Here is a 20,529-nt window from a genome sequence, read left to right on the forward strand (position 1 = left end):
GACGGTAACGCGAAATAGCTGCAGCTATAACTGTGTAGGAAAAGTCCCGCAGCTTTTACTGTCTCCACGACTCCACCAATCATTCTTGAAGGCTTAATCACATGTCATCAGTCTGACCAATCAGAAGTGGTTAAAGTCTCCACTTCCTTGTTCCAAATTAGCTCATAACTCAGTCAGTTCCGACAAAAACACCAGCTAAAGCTCGTCTTTAGCGGTGTAGCTTTCCACAGAATCCGGTATCAGACCGTGGAACAAGTGAACAAAACCATGAAGCTCAGAGACGCGAGTCTTTCTGCCGTTTTCTCGCAGTTTTCACACTACATCTCCCATGATGCATTGGCTTAAAGGGACAGCGTCTTGAAAACACAACAAACATACAGCTTGTATGTAACTTAACTTTTATTACATCTTTTAGAAAAACATCTGCAACTTCCTGCTTTTTCTGCCACAATTATCACAAAAATGCAAGTCAGATTGCCGGGGGGGGGGGGGGGGGGGGTTGTAGATCAAAACAGACTATGAGTTTCTGCTTTTTTTTTTTTTTTGGGATGCTGGTGTGCCGCGGGATTTTTGTCAAGGTTAAAGTGTGCCGTGGCTCAAAAAAGGTTGAAAAACACTGATCTAGACCCTTCAAGACAGTGTGCTGAAGCTCTTTTCTTCAATGATTTGTGATCTTCACTGGTGTCCATGGATTACAAGAAACACTCTCCACATTTATCCACCTTTGTCATGGTAGGGAGAACACGTCAACATAGGGTTGGGGTCATAGGATGGCACAAGGGTTAAAAACCCATAACTTGTTTTCTGCCCTGTAGTTCATCATTATTCCACTAGTGGCAGTAGAGGGTCTTTTTGGTGGAAAACTTTTGCTAATTTTCCAAACTTTATGGTAAGGATAACTCATCAATTGTTATTCAGTTTTTTAAATGACTACTTGGTGTACTGAAAAAAGATGATTCATTTTTATTTTTATAAAATATTTACACCATGTTAAAACTGTGTGGATCAAATTTGAGACAGTGTGTAAATGAGGTGATTTTTTTCTGAACACTCATGTCAACATTTTTACATCTGAAATTAACATTGTTGTGAGCAAAAACTAATCCAATTACAAAATATGTCATAACTGATAGTATCTATATCTTTTATACAATAAATATTATTTTATGGATTCCATCAAAGGATTTAAATAACATCTCAATAAAAAAACACTTTTTTGATCAATTTAACAGGGTTAGATAAAAGCTAAACTTTAACTTAAACGTGTACAAAACATTTAAACTTAAACATGACAAAACTGAACTGTGATAAACATGAAAAAAGTGGTATGAAAGACCGACAAAAGAGTTGACCTGATAATAAAATAACAGTTTTAAACCCTATAAGTTTAAGGAAATAACATAAAGCAGCTGAGTTGGTTCAAAAATGTTTTCAAATACATCTTTAAAAAAAAATCACATACCTTATACCTGAGGAGTTTTAATTCCATCTTTTCATTAAAATCTACAATTAAACCATTTAGTTCTCATAACTGTGTGACTCATACTCACATTCATTCTCTGTGATCATAATAAAAGGTCTCAAAATGTGAGATTACTGAATCAAAGGCTCAAAAGACATGATTTTTACTAGAAAGGAAAATGCCTTTTTTCTCAGTTATTGTCAGTAATTACCATGAGGGTTCCACCACTGTAATCACAAAAGACAGGAGAGTCTATCACTGTCCTAAAAATGAGCCACTCAAAGGAGCTTCACAGGCAGGTGGGTTAGAATGTAATTGGGAAAAGAAAGAGTGTGCTTCCTGATCAGATGGAAATGTTTATGTTAAGAACTGCTGTCATTTTAAAGATCGTTTTATAAGCAAATGAGTCTTTAAGTTCAAGAAAATTCAAAAATTAAGGTGAAAATACGTTTGGAACAGTTTTTAAATTCAGTATTTTTCTTTTTTAATCACTGTTTTCACCCCCCTCAAAAATAACGTTTTTGTTTTTCAAACAAAAACACAAAAATTACAAGTAAAACCCCTGATTCAAACCCTAAATCCCTCAGTGCTCCCTTATGATAATTTTTGGAAACTTTACTTGTTAGTATAACTGAATATTAGGGCAAACACAGCAGCAGGGAATGGGGGGAATTTCATGATAAGGTCCTTAACAGACGAAAATCCTAGGGGTCAGTTTGTGCTGCCTTTGTTAAAACCTAGCAACAATCAGAAGACTATTCAACTCGACATCTGTGCAGGTTGCCGTGACAACAAACAGTCAGGGCTGCAGGACAGTATGATGTTCATGTACCTTTTTCACATTAAAATAAGCACGAGGATCAGAAAATTCTTGTGCTCACAAAGGTTATTGCTTTCAAATATTTGCCTATACATTTAGACATTTACTGAGACTTCATTTTAGCAACACTGCTATGTCAGTAAATATTTGGAGAAAGCCGGGCGTTAGATCAACCTTCAAAAAAAAGGCCTTCAAATCGGTATGAGAAAAGTGAATGGGAGTGTGACACTCCATCTCTCAGTGAGCGAGGCGATGGCAGCAGTTGCATCAGCCTGTGGCTGCAGGGGCTGCTCATCGTTGAAACCATGACAGCGTTATGAAATGGAACAGAAACCAGAGTTTAATGTTGACGTGTGGTTTTAATGGTAAGGAGGCTGAACGTGGAGGCTGAACCAGGTGGATACTCGTGATGATGAAAACCAGAGAGTGAAGCGACAAGGCGAGGTAAGTACGAGAGAAACTTGAATCACAAGGCTTAACTTGGTGACCAGGCATAAGCACCGATTAGAAGAAACGAACTGGCGATGAATGCTGGATCTCCTTAACCCTTGTGCTATCTTAGATGACCCCACCCTTACATTGACGTGTTCTCCCTACCATGACAAAGGTGGATAAAGGTGGAAAGATTTCATGTAATCCATGAACACCAGTGAAGATCACAAATCATTGAAGAAAAAAGGTTCAGAGCACTGTCTAGTGGGTCTAGATCACCCAACTCCCAATGTTAAAGTGCCTAGGATAGCACAAGGGTTAAGAAGGATGATGAGGTGAGTATCCACAGCTGGTTCCAAATCAGCAGAGCAGAGAGGGGAGGGGAAGAGTAGGCTGCCAGAGGCACCATGACATGGGGAAAATTATAGTCACTGATTCTGCAAGTTGTCCCACTTAAAATCTATGTTTATGATATAAAAAGTATGCAATTCATTAAGCATAATTTTTAAGGATATGATTTGTATAAAGATGCAGAAAATAAATATTAAACAAAATAATTCTGTTCACAAACCTGTAAAGCTCTTCTATTTACTTGTTCCTGTTGTCATCTGTTTGAACAGTTTTTCTGTATAAAAGCAGCTCTAAACTCCATTAAACAGTCAGACCGACATGTCTCCACAACAAACAAGACCAAAGAGCCATCAAAGGACACCAAGGATGAGGGTGAAAGATGAGAAAAAGGATGAGATTTTGTCTAAAACCTCCTTCCATCAGTGCGAGCACTGGAAATAAAACATGATGGATCATCCAGCATGTATTTTGTGGATTTTAATGATCACAATAGTCTATCTTTTCATCTCCACAACATTCACGTCTTTCTTTACTCAACTTTGTTGCTTCAGCCTTTTGTGAAGTCTAAGCTTTGTTCTTTCTTAAAAGGGACTTCTTCAGTAAGTGTCAGATAAGACAAACAAGATGTGAGTTTTGGAACAGAGATCCACAAAACTCATGAGAATCTCCTCCCAAAATTCCTGCAAGGTGGCTAAACCTGAAAATAATCAATGATGCCAATCAGCTGAAAACCTTTAAGATTGTCATAACAAGTATGAATTTAGGCAAATATTTATTTGCTTAATGTTTAAAATTCAACTAATACAGAAAAGACATTAGATTGTCTTGCAGCTTAAAAGTAGGAGCAAAGCTGTAAAACCTTATTAAAAGAGGCACAGTTTTCAGAAGAAAAGAATGGAGGGAATCTAAAAAAACTATAGGTGTGAGGCTTTTGTTTTCCTCCTGATTTCATTCAGATTTTATAGTAATTATTGTTTGATATTTAAAAAAAGAAATTCAATTTGAACTGTTTTGGATGCTGACCTGCGTCCTCTCATGTGACGTACCGCAAGTGTTTGTTCGTTTTGCGTCACATTAAAACAGGAAAGTTGGACGCGTCAGTGAATGTCAGTTTGCAGCCCTACTCCCTCTGAGTTCCAGAGACCAGAGGGGGAGAGAAAGCGACGCGGATGACACACTCGCTCACACACACACACACACACACACACCCTCCCCGCTTCTCACGTACAGAGGTAAGGAGGACGGAGAGGAGGACAGGGTGGAGAACACGGGAGACCAGGACAACGAGATTGGGGGGAGATGCCCGCTGGACTGATGGATTTTATTCCCCCCGAGCTGCACGAGCCTCTGTAAGACAACATGGGCTGCATAGGATCCCGGACGATCAGTAAGGACACGCCGCCTCACAGAGATGTGCAGGGACGCGTGGATGCGAGCGTGCGTGCATGCGGGGAATGAAAAGCAGTGGAATGCGTGGTTTCAAGGCACTTTGGCGCGGAGTTGCGGCGCAGCCGCTGCGCTTCCCCCCCATGTTATGGGTCTTTATCCTGACAAAAGAGGTGGACAGAGGGATGAGTGTGGGGAGGTAGGACAGACAGGCGGCGAGGATGTGAGCGGAAGATGCGGCTTGACGTGTGCGCGTCCACATGGATGAAAACCGGGGCCGTGTGCGCGCGAGACAGGGACAGAGAGGAGAGAGACCCCCGCCTTGACATGAAGCTAAGGTCAATGGGTGTCTGAAATAATCCCCTATCTTTCCCCCCATTTTCTGCCTCCTCCTCTCAGCTCTCCTTCCCTCCATCCTCTCTTGTCTCTTTACTGTGCGTCATGGAGCGACGTAATAAATTGAGGATGCAAGCAGAGCACACAGGGCTTCTCTGACAGGCTGGCTCGTGCAGGATGACTCAGAAGCTGGATGGTAAACTCAGGTGTGAGTTTGGTCTGCTTTTGCACATTTAGGTCATTTCTGAAAAGCCAGGGGTGCCCTCTGCTACCACAAGCGAACTGCACCCCCCTGCACGAACAAACAGTTTAAATGTATGCTGATCATTTTAGTTCTACATCTGTGCTCACAGCCAAGACACTGAATCTCTACTTAATTTTTGGACTCCAATTGGGCTTTTAGAAAAGTTTCACAAGTATTGACTGCTGCAGGAGAGGATTCACATCGAGAGAAGGGTTTTTGTGCACCCAAAAGAAAAAGAAAAAGATTTATTTGGGTGTGGTTGGACAACACAAAAAGGTTTTACACTTACAACTGTTAAATGGCCTTTTGATAAGATGTTCACCTGGTTGGCCCCTTTTATGCATCCTTTATGGATTTAGAAGTGCAGATTTATTTTTGAGTTTTTTTGGATATAAGATGCAAGCAGGATGCATCAAGAGAATGATGCAGATTTGTGTTGCTGCTTGTGTGAGTTTCAGAGGATATCTTGTCTTGCAGCTTTGTCAGGAAAAGTCTGCTTTTCTTAAACGACTTGAAATTTAAAATTTTAATTTTGAATTCTAATTAATTGATAGTTATAAGTAAACAGTTGAAAAAACTGTTTTTTTTTCCTACTTCAACATCAAAGTGTTAAACGTATAAAGTCTCATGTCTTTGAGTTTAAAGCCCTATTTTAGGCTTTAAATATTTGAGTTCTTAACACGCAGCGAGAGTCCGGCTTTCTCGTGTTCATATGAACGCACCAGCAAAGCTTTGTCTCCTTTCTCGTGAAGGAAAATAGCAGCTGGGAAGGTAAGTGTGACCTTTGTGAAGTAAGACGCAGCGTAAAAGTAACTTAATAATTAAGAATGCACACGTTCAGAATTGATAAAACTCATAGAATTTAAAAACATTTCTGATTAGCGTGTAGTTTTAGATTTTTGACTCCCATGTTTGAGTTCGATTGAAGCTGCAGCTTAAATGCATTTAAAGCCAATCTCCAACTATTTTGTTTGAGTCTGTTTTTAGAGATGTTTTATCCATTTCCACGGATAGCCCCTTTTGTTCAACAGGTGGGAAAGCTCACCTGGACTTTGGTGTGGAACTTACAAGTGAATCCTGGTCAGTCTCCACTAAGTTTTTCCGCTGTATTTATGCAAACAGACTACTCAGTGGACCAAAGCTTGAAAGTAAAGGAAACAGTCATTTGCATACAGCAGTGAATTTAAAAGGCGTGATAATTAAAGGACTACCAGGTTCCATGTGTTGTTTTTTCCTGGTTGGGTATTATTTCAGGAAAAACAAGCAGCTATTTTTGACAACCAGCTGTTTCCAGGTCTGCTTTTAAAAATGTTCACTGTGGAAGCAAAGCAGATTTAATGAAGGCATAAAAATGTGTTGTTACTCCCCCTTTTACATGAACAAAGTCTGCCAGACCATCCTAGTTAGAAGTCAAGATTCAAGATTCAAGATTCAAGTTTTATTGCCGTTTGCACATGCGGTACATCGGAATTTTTCTTTGGCATCTCTCATGTCAGGATAAGTTAAAAAAGGACAAAAGAAAAATTTGAAGAAGAAATAATAAAGAAAATAAAAATAAATAGAATAAAGTTAAAAGTCAAAATTAGACAACAAATTTACATGGTGTATAAAAATATAAATATCAGTAAAATATGATAATGGATATTGCAGAGACCCAATCTGTACAGAAGCATTATTGCACATAGAATTATTGCACATATTATTGTTTATTGCACTTAGTATTTTAGTCCAGTCTTCTCTCTCTGATGTCCTTAGCCAGCATTCTGATTGCAGCTGGGAAGAAGCTGTCGTGGAAGCGTGTGGTGTGTACGTGGATGCTTTCAGGCCTGCGACGCCTGAGGTTGTGGCCTGAGTCCACGCATTGGATCAGTCCATGAGCAGGGTGGTGTCTGTCTCTGATGATCTTAGTCACTCTCCTCCTGCAGCGCTGTTTGTAGATGGTGTCCATGGATGGAAGGTTGCAACCTATGATTTTTCCAGCTGTATTAATGACCCTCTGCAGCATCTTCTTCTCTTTTAAGGTGGTGTTACTGAACCAGGCTGTTAGTCCGCTTGTGAGGATGCTTTCCACAAGCCCCCTGTAGGCTTGGGTGAGGGTCCGGCGCTTGAGACCGGCCTTCTTCAGCAGCCTGATGAAGTACAGCCTCTGCTGGGCTTTCTTCACTGTGGCAGCAGTGTTTCTTTCCCAGCTGAGGCTGTTTGTGATCTGCAGACCAAGGAACCGGTGGCAGTCGGTCCGCTCCACCACAGTCCCGTTGATGATGAGCGGTTGATGTGGCGGTGCTTTCCTTCTGTAGTCCACGATTATCTCTTTTGTTTTCTCTACGTTGAGAACAAGGTCGTTGTCCTCTCCGTAGATGGTGATCCTGTGCACAAGGTCTCTGTATGCAGACTCGTCCCCTCCTCTGATGAGGCCGAGGACGGTTGTGTCGTCTGCATACTTAATGATGATGTTGTTGGAGTCGGGGGAGGTGCAGTCGTGGGTGTAAAGTGAGAAGAGCTTTGGACTGAGGCAGCACCCCTGTGGTGTACCAGTGCTAACTGTCAGCTCAGCAGAGACCTGCTTTCCCATCCTCACCACCTGTGGTCGGTCAGTGAGAAAGTCAAGGATCCAGTTTCTGGTGGGTGTTGGTATTCCCAGATCTGCGAGTCAACCTAAAAGAAACTTTTTTAATGGTTAGGGTTGGTCAAATACAGCATTAAAAATCACTACTGGCCTGCTAAAGCCATCCATCAAGCACAAGGAAAAGAAAAACACGGGGCAGAGGTATTATGGTGTGGGGATTTGCTACTGTAGAGACTTGAAACTTTGTTTTTGCGTTGGGGATCAAGAAAAATTAAGATTTTGTTTAGAAATGAAAGGGAAACAGTAAAAATGTCGGCTACTGATAAAGCTTAAGATCATCAAAAAAAAGAAATAAATAAAAATAAAATCAAGGCCTGATTTTGGGTTCTGCCAAAGTGCAGACCTCAGTCTGGCTGCTTACGGCTGGAAGGGTAAAACATGCATGCCTGCAAAACATGAAATTTAGAAAACTTAAAACAAGGGAGGGGTGGGGATCATTGAAAGTTAGGAATACACCGAAGATTTTCAAAATTGCATTTTCAAAATTCATATTTTGGGATAGAGACAGCGAAATGTGTAAATTTCTCAGTGGCAAATAAATAAAAGCTTCATCCAGGAACAAGAACAAGAAACATCGATCAATTGTAAATACAGTCTAATAGCTCAGCACAAATCAGCTGCGTCCTAATAGCTGTTCTTGGCACCAAACTATTTTCAATTTGAAAAACCAAACCTCCTTGTTCTGGTTTTTGAGTTTATTAACATGGTGAGTTTGAATCCAAAGCATGTCAGGCTCTGTCAGTAAAAGGTCAATGATAAGAGTGGGAGCAATTTATTTAGCAGAAAAACCATAAAGCTTTTAAAATACTGGCTAAACTATTATCAATTAGGATAATTGCATGTGTACATGTACACATATAAGTAGTAAAGGAGCACTCTTGTTCTGAGCGCTAAATCTGCCAAGACACACATTATCCTAAAAATCCCAATTTACTGACATGGGTTTTTCCTTTGAGTTCACAACATTTCCAGTTTTCTTTCCTTGACTTCTTCAATCAAAATCAAGGAGAGAAAGAACAGAGGCAGATGTTTTTTGGAGAAATCTGAACCCATACTTCAGAAAAATAAAAGTGTTGGTTTAAAAGCAACTTGTTCATGTTCTTGAGCTAAATTAACTAAATACCTCAATAGGGGTTGAGTTAGGTGGTTGCTATTGTTGAAGAAAAGCTGTGTGACCCTGGTCCCCTCTTTCTTCCTCTCGTCGCCTGCACAATATTTCCAGCTGTATTTTCTGTGAGGAGAATCTATTCTTATATTAGGGCTAAGTGAGTGTGAGTGCTGCTAAAAATAGATGTGGGTAAAAGAGGGAGGTCAATGAAAGACGGACGAGCAGCATGTTACTGTAAATATTGGACAATGGCTCTCGCACATCTCTGCTCATCAGACGTCTGGTGTTCTGCAGACGCTCTGCTAATGAGGAGCCACATTTAGTTAAAGTTGTTCCTGTATTCTCTATTATTGCTGTGACTCTGCTGTATGGGGGAGGTTTGGTCTTTCCAAACTCAATCTCGTCCCACAGCTGTGTTTCCATCAGAGTGCTGTTTAACCAAATCATCGCTGCCTGTTATTACCTCCGATCATCCTTCACTTTGAGTAGAGCTCATGCTTGCTGCAGTACTCAACACTCAGACAGCAGGACTTTTATATAGAGAGGGTTCCAGGCAGTTTGTGCCGCCACTTTCTGCAAGCTGGCTTTGAAAGGCAATGCAGAAAACACATACTTACAGAAATGACCAAAGCGATCGATTTGCTGCAGCATTCTTTTTGTTCAGAAACTCCAACATTGCAATATTTGTAATCACAGATGAGGATTCTTTATAGTGAAACCTTGTCCTCACTTACAGTGTCAGTTTAAGCTGCTTGGGCTTCGCCTATGTTTGTTGGGAAGTGTCGATTTAACCTTCAACACAGGAGCTGTCGCCGTAACTCTTCGACCATTTACGTGATCAACAGGAATCACCTGATTCTGACTCAGAGAAAAGCGGCTTACGTTGGTTAATGTAAAGTGTTGCATGTCGGCGCAAAATCGCTTTTCTCCATGTCAGAATCAGCTGATTCACGCTGATTGCGTAAGCACTTTACTACTGTACAGTGTTGCATTTCAGTGCAAAGCTGTGTTTTCTCAGCCTCAAAATCAGCTGGATTTAAATTAATTGCGTCAACAATTGAAGAGTTATGGTAGTTACAATAATGTTAACACTGGAGCTAAAGCTTTGGTGTTAAACGGTTAAAGTTTGGTTTATGTTAAAACAAGGGCACTGCTTTGCTTGCAATGCAATCTTGGTGCCATTTACTACAATGTAAATGGACAAAACTAACTATCAAACAGGTAAAAAGTTAAAACAGGTGTAAGTGGTACAAGGAAATTTGGAGTGCAAATCAAGACAAGTTAGGAACTGCAATGGAGGAGTTTAGAAAAGAGGTTTAATGACATAATATATATATATATATATATATATATATATATATATATATATATATATATATATATATATATATATATATATATATATATATATATATATATATATATATATATATATATATATATATATATATATATATATATAAATTTATATATATATTTATTAAGCTTATTTTGCTTATACCTGTCTTGGATAAAATCACCCTGATAATGCTACGGTCACACCGGGCATGTGTTGTGCGTTCAGGAACGTGCTATGCGCAATTTAATGACACGCATTCTGCCCGTGGTGTTGACACCGTTCCTGAACTGGACAAGCAGGGAGTGGCAATTTTCTACTGTTTTCTAGTTCCTGTCCGCCATGTATTTGGAAAAGGTTTGGTGTGAAATGTTGAAATGGTTCAAATCTTCTGAATCTTGCTCCAGGGTTTTTCCTTCACGGCTCAATTCGGATATATGAAAGACTTTCGGTGTCGCACAAGTGTGGCAAGGCACTAACCACAGTTAATGAATGTCTTCTCCTCCATATTCAGTACAATGGTTGGCACTTCTGTTTTTTGAATAGGATAGTATCCACAAGTTACAACCAAATTAGACTCCGTGTTTGGGTTCGGCTGTTTGAAGTTCAAGCGGTCGACAGTTCAGCTGGTTGAGGTTTCAGCATGCAGTCATTAATCACCGGTTTGCATGTAGAGCCTGAAAACTGACTTAAAAACTCGCTAGCGTTGCATGAACTCAAAGGTTTTTGAATGTGGAAGCCCGAAACACGGTTTTACGGGCGTTTGCGTAAATTTTCTTCAAAAGTGGCTGCTTAAACCCAAGTTGCTAGGGCCGGTGTGACTGTAGCTTAAGAGCAGCTGCTTAAACTGCAGTGTGACAGCAGAAATGAATGCCTTGGTAATTCTTACTCAAGTGCATTGAGCCTATGACTGTCTATATGAGCTGCAATGTCAATTCTGGGACAACGGCATAGACAACCCAGTTAAAAGCTCAGTTGGACAACAAAATCCACAGACTTAAGGACACAAACATAATTTCTTTTTAAGGTATTTGTCAGGAACTGGAGGTGTGGCACCTAAAAAGCAGGAGGATGGGTTTGGTGGCAGAGCCTTAAACATTTAATAAACAAACCCAAACATACCAAAACTAAGGGAGCAACAAAACTTGTGACAGAGAAGCTGATCTGAACTGAAAACCAGACCCTTAAAAGTTCTGCGGACAATTAAAAGAAATGAAGATAGCTGTGGATGATTATTAACATGAACCTGGAGAGACTGATAAGGGAAAACTCAAAACAAAACATAACTGAAAAACTAGAGAGCACAATCCTCACACTTTTGATCTGGCCGCACAAAAAAATCTCATGAATTTTGCTTCCACTTACAGATTTTGGTTGAAAAACCAATAAATGAACCTCAAATTCAGAAGGAACAGAGTTGGATTCATGCATTCAGTTGTTCCACAGTGATGACAAACTGGGGTTGGTGGTTGTCTTTTTTGAATAGTACCAATCAGTCATTAAGTCCAAGATGATACCCCCAAAATTACTGGCAAAGCCTTGACAGTTGGTCCAGTGTATAGATGCTGAGTCACTGCTGCCATCTGTCACTGACTGTTTTCGTACCTTACACAGATGATATTGTCTTGAGGCCTTCAGACTGTCGTCATTGGGTCTACAACTGAGTATGAAGCTGCTGGGATGTGGGTCACCATTAGAACTATAGAATGAATGGACTTTGCATTGCAGTTTACCTAAATATTGTTGGAATTTTGGTCAAGAGTTGCAGGTTCCAACTCTTATATGTATGAATGTTTGACATTTTTTATAAATATAGCTAATTTTAAGATATAAGAACTTTGTGACAATGGGATGGTTCTGTGACTTTTATTTGCTTTCGGGCAAATAATGACTATGAAACGGAAATTGTCATTACAGTGAGAGCTGTTCAAATGTTTATGTTACCTTCATGAGGTTATGAATGTCAACACCTGCCCATTATACGGACATTTGTTTGTGGTATTTGAGCTGCGCAGCGATTCATTACTGAGCACACGGTTGTTTTTACTCCTGGGTTTCATTTAACAGGGACAGAGTAAAGAACGCTCTCAGTTTGGCAGATGGCAGCTTGATTTCCACATAAACAAATGCAGGTTGGATAAGTTAGGTTGCATCTGATGTGACACTCAGCCTGTGCGGTCTTCATCAGATGCAGATCAGAGTCCTGCTGCTTTTATTTTTAGCCATATTGATTTAGGGAAGTAATGGAAGCTGAAGCCGACGCCTCCTTCGGGCTCCGTTTTTTTTTAGGCCCTTGTTTTTCAGTGTCTCCTCTGGAATTGAGCTGCATCGAGTCTGCAGCTTCGGCTTCAGGTTGTCAGGGGAAGCGCTGCACTGCCCGATGAATGTCAGCTCCGGCAGGGAGAAGAAGTTTAAAGTTTTAAAACTGTAAGCTAAAGAAAAACATTTAGACAAAAAAATAATCCTGCACAGTGACGTCTGGAAATTGCACTGCACTGTGGGTTTTTTGATAAAGCGACAACACAATTTGCATCATGTAAAAGGGAGAGTTTGGCTTGAGATCTTCTGAAGCCAAAACTGCCCTCGGACATATCTTAATTAATTGAAAGAACCCACTCGCCCTCCTGAAGGGCACAGAGGGTCTGGAGCCAAATCCTCACACACACTGTGCTCCAAAGACAGCCGTCAAGACAAACACCACATCTCTCCACACACTTCAACTCTTTTCTGTGGTCTTACTGTCTGATGTTTTTGTCACATGTAAGCTCTGAGACGGACATTTTCTGTCTTTGACTGACGATGAAGAGTGGCAGGTTTCCAGCTTTGTGTTCGCAGTGAATGTATATGCTTGTAGATAAAGACACTGATGAACTTACAGAGGAAAGAACTCTGTCTACTGAGAAATCTATTAGTAACAAATCTTTAAAGAGGCAGAATACGTTTAGGGAACTCTACAAGCAGCAAGTCATTAAAATGCCAGAGTTTTTCATTTTTACAAAATAATTGTAACCTTTTTCGAAGCCGTTATGAATAAAAAAAATCCTCCATGTTTCTAGTTCAGAGACGTAAACCAATCTCTGCAATGATTTTTGGTTCCAGCAGCTTCTGCATCTTGGGATCTGAGGGGTCAGACTTCAACCTGGGTTTGTCCAAATGCTGTGAAACTCTAACTTCTATCTTTTTTGTTCCTTTGTTTTCTATTTAAACTGTTGGATTTAAATGACTGGCACCTTGAGATGAAGCATCTCATTTTGCAAAAGGGTCCTTTATTCCAGATAGATACAAGCACAAATGGCAAAAACAAAAGGATAACAAACAAACAAATAAACCAAAAATTTAAATCACAACCCCTTCATGTTGTATGTCACTAATTTGCAACTTACCATTAAATCTAGCATTTCATTAAATTTAGCATCACCTTGAATGGAAAAACATTGAAGAATATTTTTTACATAATTGGACATAAAGTCAGGCATGAAGGGGCACATTTGAAAAAGCCTTCTGAAGACAATTAAAGACAAACTGCTGGCTAACAACAGAAACTCAAGATCTTACAAAGGGTTTTGTCACATTTTTTGAGAGATTTTCTGATCTTCCTTTATGGAAGTCACTACCTCTTAAAAGGTAATTTCCCCCTAAGATGAAAAGACTTCAACATGCCTTCTTAAAGCTGTCGCTGTAAGAAATGAAAACAAAGGATTGGATTATTTTTTATCCTAAAGTTTCCCTTAAACAAGGGATTGGAGCAAATATGATCAGCATAAAATAAAATTGAGACAAAATGAGGCAAATGTTCTTGGGAGTGTTTTTATAAATATTATCTAATTTTACATTTACATTTACAGTTACATATAGGGCTTTAACGATTCAATTCATGCCATAAATTGTGGTTGCTGATACGTTTCATAGTCAATATTGGTTCATTTTGAATGACCCAAGACATCTTTAGCCAAAACTTCAACCACTGTGACTCAGAGATAAACACCTGGGTACTAAACAGTGCAGTTTTCCAGATTCCTTTTATAATTTTGCATAATGTAGAATCTCTTTTCAAGTGAGTCCTGACTAGGAGGAAACAATGAATTACATTTACAATAAAACTGTAAACATTAAAAACATAAAATTAATCAAATTTGACTTAAAACAGTTACAGTTAAAAGTGACTTTTTTGATTCATTGATTAATCGATTTATTGTTACACCCCTAATTACCAATATTCATCAAGAATCATCACAAAAAATATCTGTGTCATATTTTCCCCAAATTTCTTTAAACATTGTGTCTGGAAAAAATATTTTGTGCTAAAGTTCACGAGTGAAACCAGAGGCAGGTGGATTTGTCCCCCTTTCTGCTCCGTGTGTGTTTCCTCTGAGAAGCAGCACTCCTGCAGTGACAGTGATCCAGAGCGAAGTCTGGAGTCTGACTCACCTCCGCTTCAGCGCCGGGCCAAGTGAGCCAACACTGAACTCTAAAGCCGCCTTGCTCAGAATGACTCCATTGGGGTAATACTTTCCATCCCTTCATTTATTCCTCTGACTTTATGGTTATGTCCTGATAGATAACACGTTTTGCATGATAAATTATACAAGATGGAAGTGGTTGGGAAAACAGCCAAAGCATATTCCGCTTCCAAACTTTATTTATGTAGATTTTCTAAATTACCAGGCATTTTCCATTTTATCTTTTGCTTTGCTGGCTAATTTAGTCAAAACAAGTCCAAGCTTGGACTGAAAATATGCTTCGAGGTCTTCACTCCTGCAGTACGAGGACGTTCCAGTTGTCAAAGTTGTTCAGATCTCCACATCCAAAATGATGAATACGAGAACTGTTGAGCGACTGAAGGAGGCTGACATGTGTCCGTGCTTCACTTCCTTTCTGAGTGGTTATAAAATCTGACAAGTCCTGATGGCTCTCTGCTTTACCTGATTTTACCACAATCTGATGATGTCCTTATTAAAATTTATACAGGGAAGGTAAGAATTTGCATATCTGCTGCACAAAACTGCAACTCTCTCAGCTCTTGCCCTACAGTGCAAGCTGTTAGCGCTCTGCAGCAAAGCACTCATTCCTTGGCCGGATGAAATACAGCCTGTCCTACGTCCATCCATAAGTGACAGATATGTTGTGAGTGGTCAGTATTGGAGATGACAGCCGTCGAAGAGCATCTCTGAAGGACAAGACGTGCACATAGGAGTTTTAAAAATAAAAAATGATCTCATCTGTCACTCTGGAAACCTGCAGGATTGTGTAAACCGTTTGAAGATGCTGCAGAGTGAACAGATCTGGTGCTGAAACAGCCTGCACTCATCTGTCTTAAAGCAGTTCATCTGGTTTGAACCTGACTGCCTGGGCTTCTCTCCGTTTCAGTCACTAGAGCATTACAGGTGATAAGAGCTTCCTCACAGTCAGAGCTCCATAAGTGAGGAAGGTCATCCTAAAGGTGTGGAAAAACCTGCTGGACCCTTGAGTTTCATAGGAGGAAACTCCTCAAACTCCAGACACGCACAAGTAAAACAAATATTCTAAACTTTTTTGTAGTTGAAATGATCAAAACCTTTCTGAAAGAGATTGTAAAAAACAAAATATGAAAATGGAACAGATTAAATAAAGAGAAAACACAGTTTCTGAGTGAACCTTAGTCTTTTTGGAGTGGCTTTAAGACCATTATGTCTTTCTTATAAGAATTTTCATGAAATTATAACTCTTTTTAGTCTCACACCAAAGCTTTGACTTCTCTGTTTTAACTTGGAAAGCATGTTACATTTCATCACTTTTTCCCTATAAATTTTTTTTTTTTTTTTTTTTTTAAAAAAAAACAGCTTCTATTTTTAATCAAATCCCAACCATTACCTAAGCCGTCCTTACATTTTAATTCTGCTATTGTGCACCTTCACTTCATTTATTTGGTCCATCCATCCATCCATCCATCCATCCATCCATCCATCCATCCATCCATCCATCCATCCATCCATCCATCCATCCATCCATCCATCCATCCATCCATCCATCCTCTTAATCCGCTGAATCCATTTCGGGGTCACGGGGTTGCCAGTACCTGTCCTGTCTACTGTTGGGCGGAGGCGGTGTACACCTGGGACAGGTTCCCAATTTCTCACAGGGGGTTTATTTTTGTAAAATGTTAATGTTGTCTGTAGGGACTTCCTGATGCTTTTTCATCATCTAAATTAAGATCATATTTGGAGATTTCAACATTAAACTCCTAGCTTTGATAGTAATATACATTTGTTTTCTTGCAATTTCATATAAAGAAATCAAAATTCCTTTTTTTTCAGGGATTAGTAATGCTTTTTTTGGCTGCAAATTAATAACGGCAATATGAAAAAATTCAAATAACTATATAATTGCTGGATTATCAAATGTCTTTCATTGGAATTCTCATGAGTAGCGTTAAAAAGGCTTTTTTCTGTATCTAGGCACTTAGAGTTTTTTCACAGTTTGAGGAAAGGACAGTAAATGTGTTGCTTTCCCTAAAAAGGAAGACAAACAGAACCTACTAATGCTTTCAGGACTTTGGTAACATCTGAGATGTTGTATAAAATAGTAAAGAGGTGGGAAGGAGTGGATGGCTGATGGGGATTACCCCGACCAACTGTCCAGAGTAAGACTCGCTTAGCGTTCAGAGTGGGCTCAGAGCGTCGGCCACTGAAGCGGAGGTGAGTCAGACTCTAGACTTCACTTTGGATCATTGTCACAGACTGTGTGTCACTTTACACGCAACAGAGTGCAAGCATGCACACGAGAACACACAGAATTCCCAGAGCAGTGGCAGCTGACAGGCCAGGCTCTGCTGGAGAGAGCTGTCAGGACCTATTGTTGGTGCGTGACACAGTGCCACCCTTCCTCAGACGCACACTTGAGTGTTTGTTCAGTAACGTGCAAGTGCAGGTGCAAGTGTCTTTTTTTAAATATCGCTTGAGGAGTTTACTTCCAAATTTTTTGTCTCCTCTCATCAATATGTTGCATTCCCATCTTCTGTTCTCCTACCAAAAATGAATGTATTTGAGTTCATTAGCCCTCAGGGAGAAGCTGAAAGTTTTGTACCCTCTGTCCTTAACATTATGCCCTCTGTTCCCCTTTTCTCTGCAAGCACTAAATACAATAGATTTTTCTTGGATAATTATCAGAAAAGCTTTATCATAAGTGCTTTTAAAGAAAAGCTGTTGAACGAATGTAAAACATTATTCAGTAAGATATGGAAATAAGAGCTCCTTCTGGAGGTGTGGCAAGTGTTCTGATATGTCTGATCTTTTGCCACCAACACTGCAAAAACAAAATTTAAAAAAAGAACCTTATTTTAAGAAAAAAACATCTCATTTTCTGTCTTGCAAGAAAAATAATCTTATCAAGGAAAATGAAAATGACAATACTTTGAAAAAAAAACAAGTCTTAGAGACTATTATTTTTATCCTAAAATAGAAATACTTGGTAAGACCATTAGTCGTACCCCCTTAGAAGATTGTTTTTTTCTGTAAGAAAATCTCCTAATAGGGGAAATTTTTTTACTTATTTCGAAGGAGCTTGTTTTTGCAGTGCAGTAGTCTGACCAAAGCATATTTATTTTTGTATAATTAAATTGATATTATATGTTATATTACTGACTAAGCAAAAACCAGCCTGACCGCTGGCATTGCAAACCGATAAATGGTTGGACTGGCTCCAAAGACTTCTGATGTGATGATCAGGGACCTTTTCTTCCTGCAGAGGAAGTTGTCACTGGTCTTTTATTAGTTCCCAGTTTATTTTAGGGTTGAAAGTCCCACACCAATCATCTTTTGATCTATTTTAAATGTGTTCCCAGTGGTCTTTTAATTATGATTATGCCATTTTTAGCCAAAATAAACAAAAATTTGGTGTCATTTTCAAGGACATAATTTTCTGCAGAGCGTTGGCGAGGAGGAAGCCCACCTCCACATCCCAACATCTATCTGTTTAGATTCACCCCAGCTAGCTGTCTGTCACAACCCTGACTTAACATTACCGGTGCAGCAAAAATGGCGAGCAATATTGGAGCTATCCAACAAACATTGATCTATTTGTTTGCAATAAAAGAGCAGAGCTGGGAGCTTGTAGCCTCTGATTGTAGTTTGTATGTAACAACTACAGACTTTTTCAAACCACATTTTTTTCTTCTGCTTCTGATTCATCATGATTTGAATAACTAAATACTGAGAAAAAAAAGTAAATCTTAATACATGTCCCCCATCATGAGAATAAAGGACACAAAAACATGTTAAAACACTAAGAACACAATTTTCATCGGCGTAATCTTTAAAAAGCAAAGTAAAAATCTGACATAGCTGTCTAGCTCACAAATCGATGTGAAAATCCTACGCTGGAAATGACAAGGCACTAAAACACAGTTATTCATTCTCCTGTAATTCTTTCCTTTTTTTCCCTTATTAAATTATTTCCAGTCTTATCATTTAAATGAATGAGCTATTCTAAAGAAAAGCAACCTTTATTTCAAAGAGAGAGAAATCTTGAAAGGACAACCAGAAAAACAGCTTTGTCAGAGGATCTGTGAATGTTACTCGGCTACTCTTCTTTCTGGGAGACTTCGCTGCAGACTGTGTGGATTCATGCACAAAAAGCTCATGACCTCCTTTTTCCAAAGGTTAAAAGCCTTGCACACATTGTTCTGAAACTTGGAAGCTCTGAGTTTCATCTAACAAGCCAACACCCCCCTGCAGCCTCTGCAATTCATCATCTGAATCACATTCATTACCAGATTTTTACAGTTATTGAACAAACATGAACGTCAGTTTTTATAAGGAAAAATCTCATTTCAGTGTGAAAAGATCATGTGATCTAAAGATGGATGGTTTCAATTTTTTAAGATGTTTTCGATAATTCTCCTTGTTACTTCAAATGAAATCTTCATGCTTTGTTTTTTTTGTCCCTGTACCAGGATAAAGTTTTTTTTAATATTCTACTTTAGAGGAGCACTTTCTTCTTCTTCTTTTTCATTTAATTATAAATTTTACACTCTTTAATAGTGCACCTCATAAATTTAAGGGATGGATAAAGCTCCTCTGAAAACATCATTTGGATCAGTACCAGAAAGAAATTATTCAAATAGCCAACATTAGCCGTAATGAAAACTCAACAACAGAAACATAATGAAGACCTCTGCTTTGTTTTTCTTTGTAGAAACATTAAGCCTGTTAATGAATTGTTTTACTCCCCCAGACTTTCACTAAAGACTTAAACAGACTTTGTTAGCTCAAGACCCTTCAGGGGACTCCGGATAAATGTCCATCAAACCTCATCCAAGCAGCTGTTAAGATATTTTCAGTAAAATATATTAAGTAAAATATTTTTTTCCTCAAAGGACATTTGGTATGTTTGGTTCTGGATTAACATCTTCAAGCAACACTAAAACTTTATCTTATACCCACACATTTTTATCATGTTTATTGTGTTTCTTTTTTTGCCGAACTTCCTTCGGTTTAGCGGATTAACTTTAAAACAATATCAGATTTTGCAATGAAAAATTGACTGGTGGTTTACCATAGAACAATAAAAAGAGTTGAGCCTGATATCGATGCAGACATTCAAAATTGGTCAGCAAAATATAAAGTTTGATTAAGTGAACTATCTCAACAACGATTGCAAAGCGCAGGACTTCCATAATTTCTCCCTCCAGTTGCTTTGCGCCACCCTTGTAATTCCTGGTGATTGAATGAAGAGATCTTTACTCACATGGTTTTGTTTACAAAGTTTGGTCTGGAAAGTCCCCTTGATGGCAGTCTGAATTCAGACCAAACGCAAGGTTCGGGACTAAATCTGGACCAAATTAAGCGGAATTTTTTCCAGTTCTTGCAAAACAGAAAATAGAACAGTTTTTCTTGAAATGAGGGTCTTTTTTACTTTCTTAAGATTTAGTTTTTGAAGTATAATGTTTTACCTTTTATTAATTAATAACAAAGATCCTTAAAAGCAAACTTTTTCGTCCTAGCTCATTTTACCAAGAGCCAGTTTCTGGTTTCTTCTCTCCAGCTCTGACATTTCCTCTCCGGTTCTTAGACTTTTCTCTCCCCCTCACCGGCTCACCTCCCTTCTGTGACTCTGACAGGAAGCTCCATCAACCCCATAGGTCCAGAGGTGTGCGTTCAGGAGACTTGATGATTTCGTATGTGTCTGCATGAGTGTGGATGGCTTCCGTAAATGGCTTTCAGGATCCTTTGGGTTTTCTTTGAACTGTGCTCACAGAGAGTTGCCATGACTAACCCAGCATGCCTTATATTAACACTGAGGAGGAAGTTGAAGATGTCAGGAAAAAGGGTCCCTTTTCAGTTGAAGTGAAGTGAGGCAATGACCAGCCAGTGCTACCGCTGTGTTGATAAGGAAGTGGCAGTCTGGAGAAGAGTAAACATTCTTCAAAACAAGCTGAAGACTTTTTCTCAT

General features: G+C 39.1%; 1 protein-coding gene across 6 annotated transcripts in view; it reads left to right on the forward strand.

Moving 5' to 3' along the window:
* Positions 1-4,153: 4,153 nt before the first annotated feature.
* Positions 4,154-20,529, forward strand: part of LOC101164166 (uncharacterized) — a 58,595-nt gene continuing 42,219 nt past the window's right edge. For 2 of the 6 annotated variants that reach the window (XM_011480980.4, XM_011480981.4), the window contains exon 1: positions 4,239-4,452. In XM_011480980.4, the coding sequence (XP_011479282.1) occupies positions 4,425-4,452 (28 nt within the window). In that variant the 5' untranslated portion in view covers positions 4,239-4,424. Of the gene's footprint in view, positions 4,453-20,529 lie in introns of all 6 variants that reach the window. The other 4 variants (XM_004074050.5, XM_078954879.1, XM_078954880.1 and 1 more) reach the window with 3 other exon arrangements.

Source organism: Oryzias latipes, chromosome 11 (genome assembly GCF_053564925.1).
Source record: "Oryzias latipes strain Hd-rR chromosome 11, Olatipes_Hd-rR_3.1".
NCBI classification, from domain to species: domain Eukaryota; kingdom Metazoa; phylum Chordata; class Actinopteri; order Beloniformes; family Adrianichthyidae; genus Oryzias; species Oryzias latipes.